This window comes from Phyllostomus hastatus, unplaced genomic scaffold, assembly GCF_019186645.2.
Source record: "Phyllostomus hastatus isolate PE091 unplaced genomic scaffold, TTU_PhHast_1.1 phas_contig_524, whole genome shotgun sequence".
NCBI classification, from domain to species: domain Eukaryota; kingdom Metazoa; phylum Chordata; class Mammalia; order Chiroptera; family Phyllostomidae; genus Phyllostomus; species Phyllostomus hastatus.
In genome coordinates, this window is record NW_025333900.1 from 13,188,973 (window position 1) to 13,207,161 (window position 18,189).

Sequence of the window (18,189 nt, forward strand, 5' to 3'; positions counted from 1 at the left end):
CCTTTTTCACTTAATAATATCTTTCTGTGTCAGTACCTTATTCTTACTAGCTACGTAGTATGTGCTGCAGTATAAATGTGCCCTAATCTCTAATTGTCATCCCTCTGCAGGGAAATACATTTTTAAGCTGAGAAAGATGCTCCCACGAATACCTTAGTGTATACGGGTGTTTCCTTAGGACACATTTCCAGAAGTAGAGTTGTTGGGCAAAGGGTGCATTCAGAGCTGGTTTTCTATTTGGTCATCCTTAAGGGTTAACATTGTTCTTTCCAAGAAAAAAGAAAGGGGCCTTTAGAGAGAGATCAATGTCTCACACAAAGGAATGAGCAGCTAAGGATGAAGGTTTATGTGATAAGATTGCTGGGAAAGATTTTAAGATGGTACGTGACTCCTACCCACATCTCACAAACCATTCTCTTAGACCAGCGATTTTCAACCTTTTTCATTTCCTGGCACACATAACTAATTACTAAAATTCTGTGGCCCACCAAAAAATATATTTTTTGCTGATCTGACAAAAAAAGGTAAATTTAGATTCATTCACACTAGCTAGCTATTGTTGTGTTGGCTGTTGTCATTTTTTTATTTTATCTATGGGAAAAGAGGTCAGTGCCCCGATTAAATAGCCAGGTATTGCATGTTTTAAAAATTCTTGAGAGCACAGTGGTCGGGACTCACTGTCTTGGACTGCCATCTGCGTGTCTGGAAAGCCAGCTTTGATCTCAAAGGTGGAAGCAGTGCACCCAGACCAGTTAGGCATTTGCGTCAGTCTGGCTCCTCCTGCGTGAGGCAGCTGGCAGGCTTTGTGTTCCCTTCATCTCCTCCAGCTACCCCGGTTCCTTCTTCTGCTCTAGAACAGTGCTGGCCTGGTTCGCCTCTACCTGCCAGTGGGGCAGCCTGCAGCTCTGAACCGAACCCTTTCCTGTCACAACACAAGGTGGCAGCCAGTGGCGATCGTGCTAGTTTTACAAATGCTTGTAAAAGGCGAAAGGTTTATACTATCTGAAGAGAAACCAGAGTATACAAACGCTTGTTTCCTCTCTCGTTATTGCCACAGTAAAGCATTTTCCCCTAAAACTCCTCCCTCTCCTTTATTTTCACCAGCATCAATAGTCTGTCCCCCAACGTTTTTAGTCTCTCCCTTCGGTGCGTTGCCACCGCACCGGTGACCTTTGCTGCAGCCAGTCCTTCCCTGCTTGGTGTGTGTGCTATGTTCTCCACAGGGTGTAGTTCCTGACGACGTCCTCACCTTCACATCTCTGTGGGCCGGCGATGCTTTCCGTATGGTAGGGCCTCCATGAATTGGTTTTTTAAGTGACACTTTTAATAATAAAGTAATACATGCTTACGAAAAAAAGAAAAAGAACTGTATAAGTAAGGAAATGAAAATAATATGGAATTTCCTAACTATTCAGAAACATTTTGGAGCATTTTCATCTAATTGTTGAATAATGCATATCTGGTCATCAGATCAAGGAAGTAACTGGGGAACAAGGGTCCAGAGTTTAGTGGTAAAAGCAAGTCCTGAAACAGGCTGTTCAGAAGCAGACCATCAGGCTGAGGTACACCGCTGCAGAAAGTGAGCCTGTGTAGAGCACCATCTCTCTTCACTCACTCACTCATTCATTCATTCATTCATTCACTACGTATTTACTGAGGATTGATCCAGCTGCTGCCCTCCTACAATGACTTCTCTAGCTGACAGGACAGTGAGTTTGCAGCCAGCACACAGGTCTTTAGGAAGCTGAGTTGACTTCCCTACTTGGTAGTCTGGGGATTCCCATGACCAAGTCCATGGCTAGCTCTAGAGGGTGAGGTTCCAGAAAATACTGCAACATTTGCTGCTGTGGTCCATATCAGAGTTGCCAGCTCTTCGTATCAGTTTTATTCGTATCAGACTGAATTCTCAGTCTCTCTGTCCACCATTGTTCAAATTCAGATTTTCTATTTGGTCTTCACTGATTACAGTTTAAACATCTGTCGTTCCTTACTTCTTGCCATTTAGCTCTGGGCAAACCTGGAATTTGAAAAGTTGTTCTTCCTTAACATACATTTTTCCCGATGCCTTCCCCAGTTACCTGTCAGCCAGTGACATCACAGGGTGGGACTTAACAAATTACGTTGTGGCAGGAAGGGGTCAACATGAGGCTGAGTGCTCCCCGACAAAGCCTCTTGCACAGCCCCAAAGTCATCAACTTCATATCACTGGTTATGGTGTCTTTTCATATGTCCCTGCGGCTGAAGCAGCCCAGGGTTTTGCTGTTTAAACATTAATGTGAATGCTGGCTGTGGACTTGAAGAGATCTGAATCCTAAAATTGTTTATTGCACAGCCCACATCCATGGCATTATATTTATTTAGCTGATAGGGAGTTCTTAGACATAACAGAGATTAAAGGACGAAGGATCTAAATGCCTGGAATTCACGCGCTCATTCGTTCACTCAGTAAATGTGCTCGGATGGCCCAAAGTGTGCCCAGCCTCAAACCAGAAACAACAACAACAACAACAACAAAACAGACATGGACTTTAGAGTCTATAGAACAGCAGATATTAAACAGAAATAACAGATATAAATATATAACTATGAACTGTGGCAAATTTCAGGAAGGAAACAGAGCTGTAAAGTACATATAACTGAAGTATGTGACCTGTTCGGGGTTTGAAGGAAGGCTTCCCAGAGAACAGGACTTCTAAGCTGGGATTGGCTGTTCATTTCACAGTTCCTCAGTTTTCTCATCAGTAAAATGGGGATATACCTCCTCCTTAGACTCACAGAGACATTGTGGGAAGAGTGATCATATGTGTGAAAGGCTTTGAAAAATGCTCAGTGTACCTAAAGGAGAGCCTGCTGCTCTCTGGGCGGAGGCAGCTGTTTCCTGGCTTCTGTCTCGGTCGTCAGCCCGGCATTACTGAGACACTGAGACTGCAGAGACTGCAGACCTTTGATCATTTGCCCTCACTCTGCCAGGCAGCTGGGGCAGGAGAGGCCTGAGGTCAGCCTCCGCTCTGCCCCTCACACCCAGTGTAAATTCGGGTAAGTTCCTTAACTGCTAAAACTCACTTTTCTCACTCATGAAGAGGGGGCAAAGATAGTACCAGCTCATGGCTCAAAATTTACAAAGCACTCAGCACAAGTAAGTGGCTGGTTGCTACTCCTGAACAAATCGTAGCTACTGTGATCGTCCTTGTTATCATTGCTAATTATTAACTCTTGCCAATTAGTCCTTGGTAATAACCTGGCTATTTCGGTCCTTGCATTCCCACTGTCACCAGCGAGGCAGAGCCCTTGTCACGTGACAATGGCCACAGTCTAATCAGTGTCCTGCCTCGGTTCTCTCTAGTTCATTCTGCATGGCTTTCAGAAGGAGCTTCCTAAAATAACCATGCTTTGCATATATCACTTCTTTTATTTAACATTGTTGTAGGAAAGAAATGTTTGCAGCTCATACCACAAAGAGCTGAGCTTCCTGATCTAGGAGGTCCTAGAAAATTGATATAAAAAGAACTATGGGTGGATAGACAAATGGAAGTACAAATTCCCAAAAGGAAAAGCAAATGGCTACTAAACAGGAAAAGATAAGCAGCCTCACTTAGCATAAGAGAAGTGCAAAAAATTGTTCTAAAATTTACTTTACTCATCAGGTTGACAAAAAATCAAGGGTCATAATATATTCTGACCAGAATGTGAGGAAATTGGTATTTTCTTATATTGCTGGGGAGTGTAAACTGGTATTGAATACAATCCCTATGGAAGGCAGTTTGGCATTATATGCCAAAATTTCAAAAGTATATTCCCTTCAAATCAGCACTTTTACTGTTGGAAATTTATCTTACAGATATACTTGCACACAGCAGTGACATATGTACAAGGTTATTCATTGCAGTATTGTTTGTAGTCAGATAGGACTGAAAACGACCTAAATAACCATCAATAGAACACCGATTGAATAAATTATAGTATATGTCTTCAAAGAAGTGCCAGAATTTAATGAGAAAATCTCCAAGATACACTGTTAAGTGGGGGGGGAGGCAAAGTGTTGGACTGTAGGTATAACGTTACTTTAGTGTAGAGTGGGAGTAACACACACCCACTTGGAAGAACGCTGGTGGGCGCACGCAGGGCTCACAGCAGTTGTTAGCCCCAATGAGGAGGGGGCTGGGCAGGCGGGAGACAGGGTTAAGAGTGGGACATTTTACTGTTATACAATTACATTTGTATTTCAGTTTGCAAACCACGTGAATATTCCCAATCAAAAGATTATATTAAAATCTCTCTCCTATTGTCCTGGCTGGTGTGGCTCAGTTGGTTGGAGAGTTATTCCTCAGACCTGAAGGTCACAGGTCCCATTCTCAGTCAGGGCACATGCATGGGTTGCAGGTTCAGTCCTTGGTCAGGGAACGTAAAGGAGGCAACCCGATATCTCTCTCCTTTCCTCTCTTTCTGGAATCAATAAATATATTTTTTAAAAAATAAAGAAAACACTCCTATTAATGTATTGAACACCTACGGTGTGTTCAATACATTAATCCAGTGTGGACACTGGAGATACAAATGTGAAAGTAGTTGTGGTATGGTGAAAAGACCATTGAACTTGAAGTTAAAATACCTGAGTCTTAACTTGAAGTTAAAAACACATAACTCTTAGCCCTGGCTGGTGTAGCTCAGTGGATGGAGCGCGGGCTGGGAATCAAAGTGTCCCAGGTTCGATTCCCAACCAGGGTACATGCCTGGGTTGCAGGCCATAACCCTCAGCAGCAACCACACATTGATGTTTCCCTCTCTCTCTCTCTCTCTCTCTCTCTCTCTCTCTCTCTCTCTCTCTCTCTCTCTCTCCCTCCCTTCCCTCCCTAAGAATAAATAAATAAATCTTTAAAAAAAATACATAACTCAAATTCTAACTCTGCTTCTTACTAGCCATGGGTCTTGGCACACAGTAGGCATGCAACAAGTAGCTCTTGAATGAGTTTATGGTTGAAGTTACTTAACCTCTCTGGGTCTGTTTCCTCCCATATAAATGGGCATAAAGATGTTTCTTTAAAAATTTTTATTGTTGTTCAATTATAGTTGTTCCCATTTTTCCACCATTACTCTCCCCTGCCCTACCCACCCTCACCTTCCACATTCAATCTCCCCCATTTTCTTTGTCCATGGGTCCTGTATACATGTTCCTTGATGACCCTTCCCCTTCTGTCCCCTGTTATCCCCTGCTCCTCCCCTCTGGTCACTGTCAGTTTGTTCTTTATTTCCATGTCTCTGGTTCTATTTTGCTAGTTTGTTTGTTTTGTTGATTAGGATCTTAACCTTTTTGAGTCTGTTTCCTCCCATATAATGGGCATAAGGATACTTCTTATCACAGGGGTGTTGTAAAGACAAATGATAGAATGTGTCATCAATTCCAGAAATAGTTAATGGTAACTACTATCATATATGGTAGGCACTTTCACATCCATTATTTTCTTGCCTGCTCACATTTATTCATCCACTCGCTCATGAGGAAATGGAGAAACTGAGAGGAACTGTGACTTGCTCAGGTTTCTCTGGGTGTGAACTGTCTCCTGGTCCTTCTTTATTGCTACCTCCCCATGATGTACCACACAGAAGGGGGATCAGGGAATTTTGAAAATCCAAAACAACCAGAGTAAGTTTTCGCACCCCAGAACAGCAGAAAGTTAGTAAGTGCACTTCTGACAGCTCGGTTGAGAAATGTGCCAGCTGGTCTCATTGACATTGGCTGCACTAAGCACTTCAGGAAAGTCCAACAAAAATAAAAGTTTGTGCTTCTAATGAGGTATGGAAGATAAAAACCAAGCTACAAAAATACTCATAAGGAAAATGTAGAAACTCATTCTGAAGCATGTTGCACTTAGAATCTTGCAGACTTGCCAACAGTTCTTTCTCAGGGGGATGAAGTGATATAAAGTATACCCAAAATGGCACAATTATAAAAACATTTTTATTGGAGTAACACATACATCCACAGACCATATTTTAAACAAATAAAGTGAGAGACACTTAATTTTTATAAAATAGACACTTCTATGTAACCAGTATCTGGATCAATAGAACATAGGCATACCTCGTTTGATTGCACTTCACTTTATTGCACTTGACAGATTTGGCATTTTTTACAAATTGAAGGCAAGGCCCTCCACCAGCAAAAAGATTACCACTCACTGTATTGTGACACTCACTGTATTGCAGTGGTCTGGAGCCAGGCCCATAGTATCTCTGAGGTACACCTACAGTACCAGCACCATCCGGGTTCCCTTTCCATCACGGCCCACCCCTCAAGATAATCACTGTCTTCAGCTGTAATATCATCTAGATATGTGCCCATTTGTGTGCAGCCTTTCACTCTACCATCATATTTGTGAGAGTCGTGCATCTTGTTGAGTGTAGGTACAGTTGATTCATTCTCATTACTGTATAGTGTTCCACACAGTTAATTTCTCTTCCATAGATGGACACTTGGCTTTTTTCTTTTGAGCTGTTATAAAGAGAGATCCTATAAACATTTTGAACACGTCTTTTGGAGAATATGTACATGCATCTCTATTGGGTATATACCCAGGGATGGAATTGCTGCTACAAAGTCACAGGCTAATGCTAAACAGGTTTCCAAAATATTGTACAAGGGTGGACCCAAAAAACCCCGGGAATTATCTTCTGGAGGGCTGGCCCCTTGTAGTACACCCATGCTAGGTGAGTGTTCTAGGAGCCCATCTGCATCAGTGTATCACCTGGCATTGTTGTAAGAGGCTGCGTTCAGCTTCAGTGAATTTTTTTGAAGACTCAAGGTGTTTGCCCATTGCATGATGGGTGATTTACAAGTGCACCTGCCCACACTGTTCTGAGGGCTAAGCTGTTTTTGACCAAAAACAGCATGACCCTCATGCCCCCCCTCTCTATTCACCTGATCTCACCCCCAAGGGACTTCTTTTTGTTTCCTCAGATAAAAAAGTCCTCAAAGGGAAACATTTTGCTGATATGGAAGAGGTAAAACAAAAAAAGGCAGGAGCACTAAAAGGCATCAAAATCGAGGAGTTCAAAACTGTTCTGAGCAGTGGAAAAAACCTTGAAGGTGACTGAAGTATGAATATGTAAAAATAAATACACAATTTTTATAAATAAATTCTGGGGGGTTTTTTTGGTCCCCCCTCGTACAAGTTGTCTAATTTTAGCCAGTCTCATGGGTATAAAGTGAGATCACATTGTAACTTAAGTTTGCATTTCTGGGATGATTAATAATTGAGAGCTTTTTCATATGTCCATTGGCTTTTTTGAGAAATGCCTATTTATTCCCTCTTGAGAAATGCTTGTTGAGATATTCTGCCTATTTTTCGATTGTATTTTCTGCCTGTTCTTGCTGATTTGTAAATGTTCTTTATATATTCTGCATACACATCCTTTTTGCATATGTATGTTCATGATCTTTTCTCACTCTGTGGCTTGCCTTTTCACTGATGGGGTCTTTTGATGAGCAGGCATTCTTAATCTTAATGTTGTTCAATGTTCAGTTTTTTCCTTTATAGGTAGTACTATATATGTTTAAAAAGTCTTTGCTGTACTGCAACAACAATTAAAATAAATTTAAAAAAAGTCTTTGCCTACCTCAAGGCCGTGAAGATACTTTTTGATATTTACTTTGGATAGTTTTATTGTTTTATCTTTAACGTGTAGATTTGAAATCCATCTCAGGAATTGATTTTTTTGGTACGGTGTGAGGTAGGGCGTCAAGGTTCTTTTTTTCCCTCCAAATGCGTGTCCAACTGATCTAGCATCATTTACTGAAAAGACAGATCATCCTTTCCCAACTCATCAGCATCTTTGACCCAAATCCAGGACCATGTAATGTAGATCTGTTTCTGAACTCTCTATTCTATTGGCCAGTTCGTATACCCTTGTTCTTGTCGCCAATTACTATTTCTATAGCTTTAGAATAGGTGTTGATGTCTGATGTGTAAGTCCTGCAGTTGGCTCTAATTTTCCACCCCACCAAGCCATCTAGTACCAAAGGAGCCACTTTTATCTCCCACTTTGCTTACAATATACCCAGGCGGGTGTGATGGATTTGCCTCTTCTCATGGCTTGGTTATTTATGGTTACCTGGATTTTTATCTCATCAAAGGCCTTTAAACTAAAAGCCAGCCAGGTGTCTGCAGTCGAACAAAGCAGATCTGCTGGGTAATTAAATAACGTGGGGAAGGGGGAGGAGTGAATTAGGTGGGTTGTCCCTCAAGAGGAATACAGTGAGGAAGTGGTCTATCTATATTTGAGGACTGTCTTCTTGCGCAGATACAGCAGAGTTGCACTCTAAAATCCGGGCGGAGGCGGGCAAGCAGAGGTCAGCGCGCTTTACGTCGCAAGGAGATTCGACCAGGAGAGGGGCCACACGGGTTTGCTTGCTGGGGGTGGGGCCGCCCAGCCTCAAATCGCCAGTTGAGGGCCCGCGCGCACCGCCCGCTCAGAGCCGCGCGGGCAGCTGCCAGGGCCGGAGCTGGAGCTGCAGCCCGAGTGCCGAGCGCACTGGGGAGCTGCGCTCGGGCTTCTCGTTGGGCGCGCCCCGAAGACCATGAGCCGCCCGCGCTCCGGGGGCAGCCGCGAAGCCGTGCGGAGCCTCTGAACCCCTGCCGAGACGCGGAGCACCGTGCCGGGAGGTGAGTCTGAGCTGGCGTCCCGCAGGGGTGCTGCTCCTCCCGGGGAGTCGCAGCTTCTCCCTCCCTAGAAGGACGGGCTGGAAGTCGGTTGGAGAAAGTTTAGGCTACAGAGAAAAAAGAGCCGGCGCCTCCACTTCGTCCGCTGCCTCCCAGCTGAGCGGGCGTTTGGGGTCTGGAGTGGCTGAAGTGCGATGGGACTTGCGGGGGGGTGGGGTGGGGGGGCTCTGAACCGCTGGGATTCCCCAAACCCCAAACGCAGCGGCGGAGGGAGGCGCCCGAGGACTTGTGGAGAGCATCTCTGCCCTTTGCTCCTGGCATCTTCCCGGGGGATGGCCTCTCCTGAACCCCTGCCCTTCCAGACTGCTCGGCCAGCCGTCCCTCCAGTGCTTCTCTCTGTGCCGAGGCCGGCAGGAGTCAGCGGAGGCGGAGGCTGGGGGGGCTCCGCTGAGAGTCCCAGGCTTCAGTGAGGCGAGTTTCTCCACTAATCTCTTGGAAAGTTTGCAAAGAAAGCGAAGGAGCCTGCCGTGTAACTGTTGACAACATCTCCCTCCCTCTCTCCCTTTGTTGGGAAAGAATGAATAGTCGGTTGTGTCGCTCTGTCTGCGTGGGGGGGGGGGGGGACGGAACGGAAGGAGACTCCTATCTCAGACCATCTTTCTCTACCGGCTGAGGCTGCCACCCCGTTACAGGTTTCATCAGGTGTAGGCGCTGTCCGGAGAGATCCAGTGAGCTCGGGTGCTTCTTGGAGAGGCCTCGTGTTCCGTGGGGATGGTGGCGGGTCGTGGCTCAGGTTTTGAGAGGTGGAACATTGTTTTTGGTGTTAGTTCACTTGAAGCAGGGTGCAAAGGGGAGAGACCTATTGCCTAATTTCGTTACTGCTTTTACGTAAAAGAGCCATTAGCTGAAATAGAAAATGAGCCAGGCATTCAAGACATTCCTTTAAACCTTGATTCTTATCTCCCAAGGCTATGCAGATCTCTCCAAAGAGAATACATTGCGGAGGGAAGGTCAGTTTGAGAGTGGATAATCTCCCTGCGTGTTGCCAAGGTCTGGGGCCAGATCGGGGAAGGAGGGGAGGCCTCGGTGCGGGGGGCGGGGCTCAGCAGAGCAGGGTCCGGAGTGGGGAGGGGCTACCCAGTAGATAATGGGGAAGCCACGGACCTAGCGGTTGTCCGTGGGTGTGCAAGGGGGCGTATGGAATATAATGTAGACAGCTTGCCATGACAGGGCTCCCTCCCCTCCCCTCCAGCCTGCTCTGAACTGCTGCTAAGGCTGGCATTTCCAGGATGACTAACCCAGATTTCAGTCTTCCCTTATTCATACAGAAAGGACTGCCTGCCCAATGGATGCTAATCTTAAAAACCTTATCATGTAAATCCTGTGCTCTGGGTGCTTGAAATAAAATCCATGGAAGAATTATTCATACTTCAGTCATTTGGCCAGACTTTACTGAGTTTACTTCAAAAATAAAGGAATACTCTTAATTTTTAAACTCAAGCAAAATTTCATTTCAAGTAGATAAACCAATTTTATATGTGCAGTTGTTCCATCTCTTCTCCCTCTCTGACTCTGCAGAGAAGATATAAAAGTGCATATCCGAACTGCAAGTTCTCTGCCAAGGTCATAATAGAGCAGCCAAGGCAGTTACATTTCCAGAGTTTAAAGTATAGAAAGCTCTTAAAGCGTACTTCAGATGATCATCTATGAGTATGAGTTGAAATATCTCATATCAGAAGTAATAGGAAAATCCACGTCAGTGGGCTGCTTATCTCTGCCTTGACGCCATGTGGTCAACAGCTTCTTTGACACGTCTTGGTAAACTATTCGCAAGCAGTTCGAAGCACAGCCAGAGTCTGGAAGGCGGCACATGGGTTGGGAGCTTGTCAGGCTTGCTCTTGTCCCTGCTGAGATTTCAGCTCTTTCAACGTTCACATGGATCTCATTTTCATATCAAGATATGGAATCTCTGACCTTTGTACAGTCATGCACCACTTAGCGATAGGGATGCATTCTGGGAAAAGTGTTGGTACGTGATCTCACCATCATGGGAACATCATATAATGCACTTACACAAACCACGTGGTATAGACTACTACCACACTGGCTATATGGTGTAGCCTAGTGCTCTTAGGCAATAAATCTGTTCCTGTGCTGAATTCTGTAGGCAATTGTAACACAATGGTAAGTATTTATGTATCTAAACACAGGAAAGGTACAGTAAAAGTACAGTATAAAAGATGAAAAATGCTACACCTGTGTAGAGCACTTACCATGAATGGAGCTTGCAGGGCTAGAAATCGCTCTGGGTGAGGCAGTGAGTGAATGGCGAGTGGATGTGAAGGCCTCGGACATTACACTGCCATAGACTTTGTAAACACTGTGCACTTAGGCTACACTAAATTTATAAAGTAACATGAGATTAAATCGAACACAAGATATATGGGTCTGCTGCTGGTGTTAACATGGCCCACAGTTTTACAGCAGATTGGTTTTTCTATAAGTAGGACACACATTAAAATGATAGCACACAGTGGCATGTGCTGTGCTGTTACGTGGTGGGCGGCACAGTGGGTTTGTCTGCACCAGCGCCACACAGACACGTGAGTAACATTGCGTTATGATGGCTACAGCATCGCTACGCAGTAGGGATTTTTAGGTCCATTATAATCTAGTGGGAACACTGTCATGTATGTAGTCTCTCATCAAATGAAACATTGTTACACTGTGCATGATGTAAATGTTTCAAGACCTGGCACCGGACTGAGTCAGGATGCTGTGTCTGTTTACCGGTGCAGTGGAGAGAGGTGACATGCGGCGGCCGGAGTCTCACCTGGGCTCTTCTTTAAGGACGGCACACGTGCTCACTTGTGCGCCTGTGTGTGTGTCCACATCCTACTTGGTTGGTGTGTTTACATCTATTGCTTTAGGTTAAAACATTCCCCTCCTCCTCCTTCCTAGCCCTTCTTTCCCAGCACGAGTGGCTTCATTTGTGAACTCTCATTGTGATAGGGACGCAGTGACAAGCAAGACAGATGTGGCCCCTGCCCTGCTTGGAGGAGACCTGCTATTTATTGAGAGCTTACTGCATGCCAGGGGCATTCCATATACAATCACACTTGCTTTTCCCAACAAGCCCATGACACAGATATAGTTCATCCATTTTTACAAATGAGAAACCGTCAGAGTGGTTGAGTGACTTGTCCCAGACCATACTGCTGGTCGGTCAATGGCAGAGTGGGGATTTGAACCTCTAAGTGTCTGACTCCAAAGCAGGCCTAGGTTCTGAGTCAGACCATGTTTGATTTTAAAAATCAAATAGTACATAAGAAGTGCATGATGACTACAAACATCACGACAGAAACATCTTTAATTGGAGAAAAAATGGAGCCAGAGATGGCAGACTGGGATTTAGTCTCAGTGCTCTTCCAACCACGTGTTCGCGCCTCAAGGACTTCAGTTTGCAGTCCGCTGCCTGGAACTCCATTCTGATCTTCTGATTGGTTCCTTCTCTCTTTCTGTCTCTCTCTCTTTTTTTTCCCCAGGACTTATGTCATTATTTCCTCTTCAGAAAGGCCTGACGAGACCACCCTAACCATCTACCCCCAGCTGTATATTCCATCATTCCATCTTGTTTTGTGTTCTTTAGTGCCCTTGTGACTGGGGTAGGGCCTAGTTTGTGTTTGTGTCTCCGGTGGTTGGACTCCCCCATCACAGCGCAGGCCCTGTAAGAGCCGGACCTTGTCTGGTTTATTGTATCCTCAACCCTCATGCACTGTAAACCTTCAGAGAACATATACTGAATGAATGAACATTTATTTCCTTATCTGGAAAAAGCAAAGGGCTTGATTCTCTGAGATCCCATCTGTATATAACATGCTGAGATTCTGCCTAGTGATCAGATGTGGTAACTAGCTTCTCTGTCAAAATGAAAAGTCCTTACCTTGAACCTAGATTCAAGCTACACCCATGCACTTCCATCCCTTGGATTTCCCCCTGGCTTCTGGTATCTGGAAAAATTAAAAGTGCTGTAAATCTAAAGCTCAAGTAGGAAAAAGAGCAACCCAAAGGTTGCAAATGAGCTCCTTCCCCCTGTAGTTTCCCCTCCATCCCCTGCCCTTATGTGTCTGGGCTGGGCCCACCTCCCCCACCGCTGGACTGATTCAAGCTTGACACAGGGCCCAGGGCTGAGGCAGTCTTTCCAAGTGACTAGACACAGGACAGGCTGTATTTTAATGGGGAAGAGTTCCAATTTAGGAGCAGAGAATTGTACAGAGAGCCTAGCCTGCATATATTTAATTTGTCTATATCTGAGAAGTCTCTAGATACTTCCACTTGGACGATCTTCTCCCTCCACTTGTTAAACTCTGCTTCACATCCTTCATGTCAGCATCCCTTCCTCAGGGAAGCCTTTCCAGGGCCGCTAGACCCTGGGCTCCACTTCATGGGACCCCATAGCACTGAGAGTCCCCAACAACGGTCATTACTTACTGTCTGTTTCCTCCATAGAGTAGTGACGTCATGATGATAGTTGTTCAGCACTGTCCCCACACCCAGCACGGTGCTCACCGCATAGGCAGCCCTCTTTAAACGGGTGTTGAATAGTAGACGGAATGAATGCTTCTGTTGACTGAATGATGCTTCCTTATTGTCATTCTGTTCTGTTACCCGAGTATGCACATCTGAGTGTAAGTTGCTCTATACCAAAGAGATGCACTTATCCAGTGGTTGTCAGCCCTGCCTCTACTTTGGACAATACCACGGAATGTTTAAAATACTGATGCCTGGGTCCTCCCCACTGAGATTGAGACAGAGACAGACATCGGTCTGTTGTTCTACTTATTCATGCCCTCATTGGTTGATTCCTGTATGTGTCCTGGCCTAGGATGGAACCCACAACCTTCGCTAACCAACTGAGTTACTCAGCCAGGGCTGGGTGTTAGGATTTTAAAAGCTTTCTGGAGGCTTCTTAATGTGCAGCCAGGTTAAGAACCACCACTTCAAATTTTCAGGACACATTCCTTACTCTGGTCCTTATAGACTTGAAGCAGCCATGGTGAGAGAGAGTAGGGATGTAATTCATGGATATTGTACAGTTCCTGACAGTTTAAGAGGCACTTTCACATCTGTTATCACATCTGATAATAACAAGCTAAGGGATCTACTCTCAGGTTTAAATGTTCCCTTTATGTTGATGACTCTTAAAATCTTCATCCTATCCTGGCTCCTAATTGCACATGCCGGTGTCTAACCTCCTAGACCAAACCGTCCTACTGGTCCCTCACACGGAGCAACTCCAGTGGTGCGCTTGTTACCCACCTTCCCTCAGGGGTCCCCTTCGTACACTGCTTGGTGTGTTACAGCACTGCACTATTGGCCCATGGCTGTGGCCTTTGTCCTCCAAGCCAGAGGCCTTGAGCTCCCAGCTTCTCACCCTGTCCCTCCTTTCCCGTCCCCTGGCCACTGCCCCAGGTCAAGTTCTTCATTGTTTCTTGCCGGCTTGCTGTGGTCAGCCAGACTGACCTCTCTGTCTCCCTCCTCTCCTGGCTGAAATTTGAGTTTCCTGGCTGGGCACAGACTGGAATCTGTCTCTCCCTTTCAGACCTTCCCCAGCACTTACAGCCAAGTTCAGCCACCTTGACATAGCCTTCACGACTTCATAATCTGGTCCTAAGTTTACTCCAGAAGACGGTTCTTGACCTCTGAACACCAGCACTCCACAGGACTCGCCGTTTCCTGAGCCTGTGGGGCGCTTCCTGCCTTTGTGCATCTGTTCCTACAGCATCCTCTAGGAGGGCTTTTCCTTTCAGTTTCATACCATTCAAAATCCTTCATCTCCAGCGAGGCCTTCTCCGAGATCCTCCTTGAATCCTTTCATCAAAATGAATTGTTTTTTATATGATTTCACTCATGTGGCATATAAAATAAAGCAACAAATGAACAAACAAACAAAAACTCATAGACACAGCATGGCGGTCACCAGAGGTGGGGGGGATAGCACAAGGGTAAAGGGTCAAACATACAGTGACGACAGAAGATTGACTTCGGGCGGTGAACACACAATGTAATATACACCTGATGTGTCATAGAAATGTACACTTGAAACCTATATGATTTTATTAAGCAATGTCACCCCAATAAGTTTAGTAAAAAAAGTTAATTGTTCTTCCCTCCAGCATGTTAAGGACCCCTGTTGATGGCCCCTATATCATTGTCAGAAATGTATAGTCAGGGATTAGGGTTTAGGACTCTGTTCCTCTGAGTGTCTTAAAAGGAGTAGGTACTTAAATGTTGGTTGAATTGAAAGTAAAAAGGGCAGGTGGTTAGATCCCTCTATAGCCGAGAGTAAACCGAGATGTGGGGCACTCTAGAACACTCTGGCTTAATCTTGAAATCTAGGTAGATCGTGGCGCAGTGGAGAGGAAGCCAGCTGCGGGAAGCGCTGGAGCCAGGGTAACTTTTGCCTGTCATCCAGCCTGGAAACAGAGTCGATCACTATGTGGCCCTTTGCACACTAAGAGCTTCCATGGGATGCCCTGGGCCTCCTCGCAGGGTTCTTTGAAACGATCCAGACCTGTCTGTGGAGGAAGAAGGTGCTGATTAGTGTAGACAGGTGAGAGTTCACAGCTGTGTATGTGTGTGTGTGTGTGTGTGTGTGCGCGCGCGCGGGCGCACGTAGGGGGAGGGAATCCTGGTCAGCTCACGTCACTGGTGGTCAGGAAGGGAGAGCTAGGGAGTTTGGTTTCTTTTTTTAATAATGATGATTAATGTTGAGCAAGTGCTGACAGTGTGCCAGGCACTGGTCAGAGCCGGGAGGAGCCCACACGGGAAGGGCCGGCGCCATCCTATTGTGTGCACGCTGCGAGCAGGCCCTCGGTGTGGCCCCTGCTAGATGTGGAGCAGACCGGTCCCTGCACTTCCAGGTTTGGCAAAGCACTGAGGACAGGGTTAGGGTTGTATATGTTGAGTGAGGGGTCTCCTTCCACCCAGCCCCGGCACTTGTGTGTTTTTCTCTGTCACATGTGGAAGCAGTGGATCATGAGTGTCTTTCTTGTCGATTGTTTTCTTTGCACACTCTGCTGTCTTCATCCTGGTTCTTCCTCTTGTGCTATGAGCTTCTGGAGGGCTGTGTTCTTCTTGGCTACCTTCAAGCCATGTCCCAAATCTCCAGCTCCTTTGGGAGCTGACTCTGTAGTTGCTCTGTTATGTGATGATTTTCACACCAAGCTGTCTTCTTTGCAGTGGAGGGAGCGGTCTGTGCAGAAAATGGGGCTGCAGGACTGGAGAGCAGCCTGCAGAGCGAAGGGCTATTCCACTCACAAGCCTTGGGGAAGGCCAATGTGTCGGGCTCAGCAAGGCTGCTGTGTTGTCCAGACCAGTCTGATACCATGACGAGTGGGATGCACACTGGACCCTTCTGTCTCTAGGGACTAGCCCTGACTTTTTCCCTCAAATCTTAGCCTTAAAAAGGTCATATATTGAACTTAGGTCAAAACCATAGTTCACTTTGGGAGTGTTGGGGGTGCTGACTCTCTCACGTGGGCACTGTTACTAGTGGTCAAAGCTGGACACAGTTGTTGGGGCTGCTTTTGCATATAACCTGAGGTATCATTTTCCTTTTTTTACCCTGCCCCCCTTTTTGCTTTTCTTTTTCTCCTCCCCTCCCACTCTTCCCTGACTGTGCAGACCCTGGTGCACAGTGCCCAGCCCTGCGGGTGGCAGGCAGGCTCCTGCCCCTCTGGGGACCCGTACACCTTGGAGGCTTCACCTGAGAGGCTTCCCTCTGCAGATGAGCCCGCTGATGTATGGGGTAGTGGCCCACCTCCTGACCCCTGACCTCAACCTGTCTGCATTAATTAGAGCACACTGATTTATTTATAAGCACCAGGTCACTGACAGAAAACTTGCCCTGTTGCTCTGAGTAGCACACAGCAGAGGGGCTGGCTGGCACTGAAGGAGTTCCAGCAGCTAAGGAATTTCAGTGATCTCTGCCTGTTCTTATCGTGTACAGGGTGGTAGAAAAATGTGAGCTAATGATCTAACATGCTTATAGCATTTTCTCTAATGCACTTGGTACTGAAACCTTGAGTCCTTCCTCAATAATCTTTTTGTTAGTCATCCTTTTCCATCAGCTTCAGACACCTGAAATAATAAAACAGCTCATGTGCCTCTGAAGTGTGTTTGCCCTTTTCCATGGGCAGATCTGCTGCCAGCCCAGGGGAATTCCTCTGTAATATCAAAAAAAAAAAAAAAAAAGGGGGGGGCCGTGTAAACTTCCTGCTTGTATTAAATTTCACTAGTGATGCCATTCAACGTTTGTCTTTTAACACCGTGAACATTTTCTTTTGTAATGTGGTATATTTCCATTTCCTCCTGTAAGTGGGAAGTCAGTTCCTGGGATTTCCTTAGATTGATGCCTTCACTCTTCTCATGCTCCTTTAGAGTTGCCAATCATGGCTGCGGGGAAATTTGCGAGCCTTCCCAGAAACACGTCAGTGAATCACCCGTCGCCCCTGGCCTCGTCCATGGACCTTCTGAGCAGCAAGTCACCTCTCGCCAAACATCGCACAGATGCCTATCAAGACGTGTCTATACACGGCACCCTTCCGCGGAAGAAGAAAGGCCCTCCACCCATACGGTCCTGTGACAGCTTCAGTCACATGGGTACCCTTCCCCATTCCAAACCCCCACGGCAGAGCTCGCCTCTGACCCAGGACGTCATCCAGGAGCACCCACTGCAAGACTGGAAAGGTGAAACCTTCACCTTCAGGTAACTTCTTTAATTTCATGAGGGAAGATGACTTGTGTTAAACAGCTTTATAAAAAGGTCGTTTTATTAGGGGAAATGTCAAACATGAGCACAGTAGAGCAGACAGTTTAATGAACGTTCACGGACCCATCTCCACCAGTTTCCAGCTCATGCCAGTTCTGCTCCGTCAGTTTTCCCACCCACTTTCCTTCCTCTGGTATTATTTTGAAGTAAATCTCAGAACTCATTTTATCTGTAAATATTTTGGTATGTATCTTTCAAAGATAAGGACTTTTTAAAAATATATATATAACTGTGCCCTGACTGGTGTGGCTCAGTGGATTGAGTGTCAGCCTGCAAACCAAAGGGTCGCTGGTTTGATTTCCAGTCAGGGCACATGCCTGGGCTGTGGGCCAGGTCCCAGTAGGGGACGAATGAGAGGCAACCACACATTGGTGTTTCTCTCCTTCTCTTTCTCCCTCCCTTCCTCTCTCTCTCAAAATAAGTAAATGAAGTCTTAAAGAAAAACAACACAATAAGCAAAAATTTATTTTTAAAAAATAAAAATATATGACCATAATACAAAAAACTATAACACCTAAAAAATTAACCATTTTTTAAAATATTATATAATATTTGAGAATATTTTCAAAACCAACTTTCTATATCATGAAGTCCCTCCAAAATAAGCCCAAGTATTCTTTTTTTATTATAACATCAGATTCTGAACTACATCCAATTCTAAAGAGATGCCAGGATGTCTATAAATTAGAACCCATATCT

The 18,189-nt window shown here is 45.5% G+C and overlaps 1 protein-coding gene across 1 annotated transcript in view; it reads left to right on the forward strand.

Moving 5' to 3' along the window:
- Window positions 1-8,312: 8,312 nt before the first annotated feature.
- The window catches only part of BCAR3 (BCAR3 adaptor protein, NSP family member), a 101,925-nt gene continuing 92,048 nt past the window's right edge, over window positions 8,313-18,189 (forward strand). The window contains exons 1-2 of the mRNA XM_045847000.1: window positions 8,313-8,660; window positions 17,100-17,427. Of these exons, the coding sequence (XP_045702956.1) occupies window positions 17,111-17,427 (317 nt within the window). The 5' untranslated portion in view covers window positions 8,313-8,660; window positions 17,100-17,110. The remainder of the gene's footprint in view (window positions 8,661-17,099; window positions 17,428-18,189) is intronic.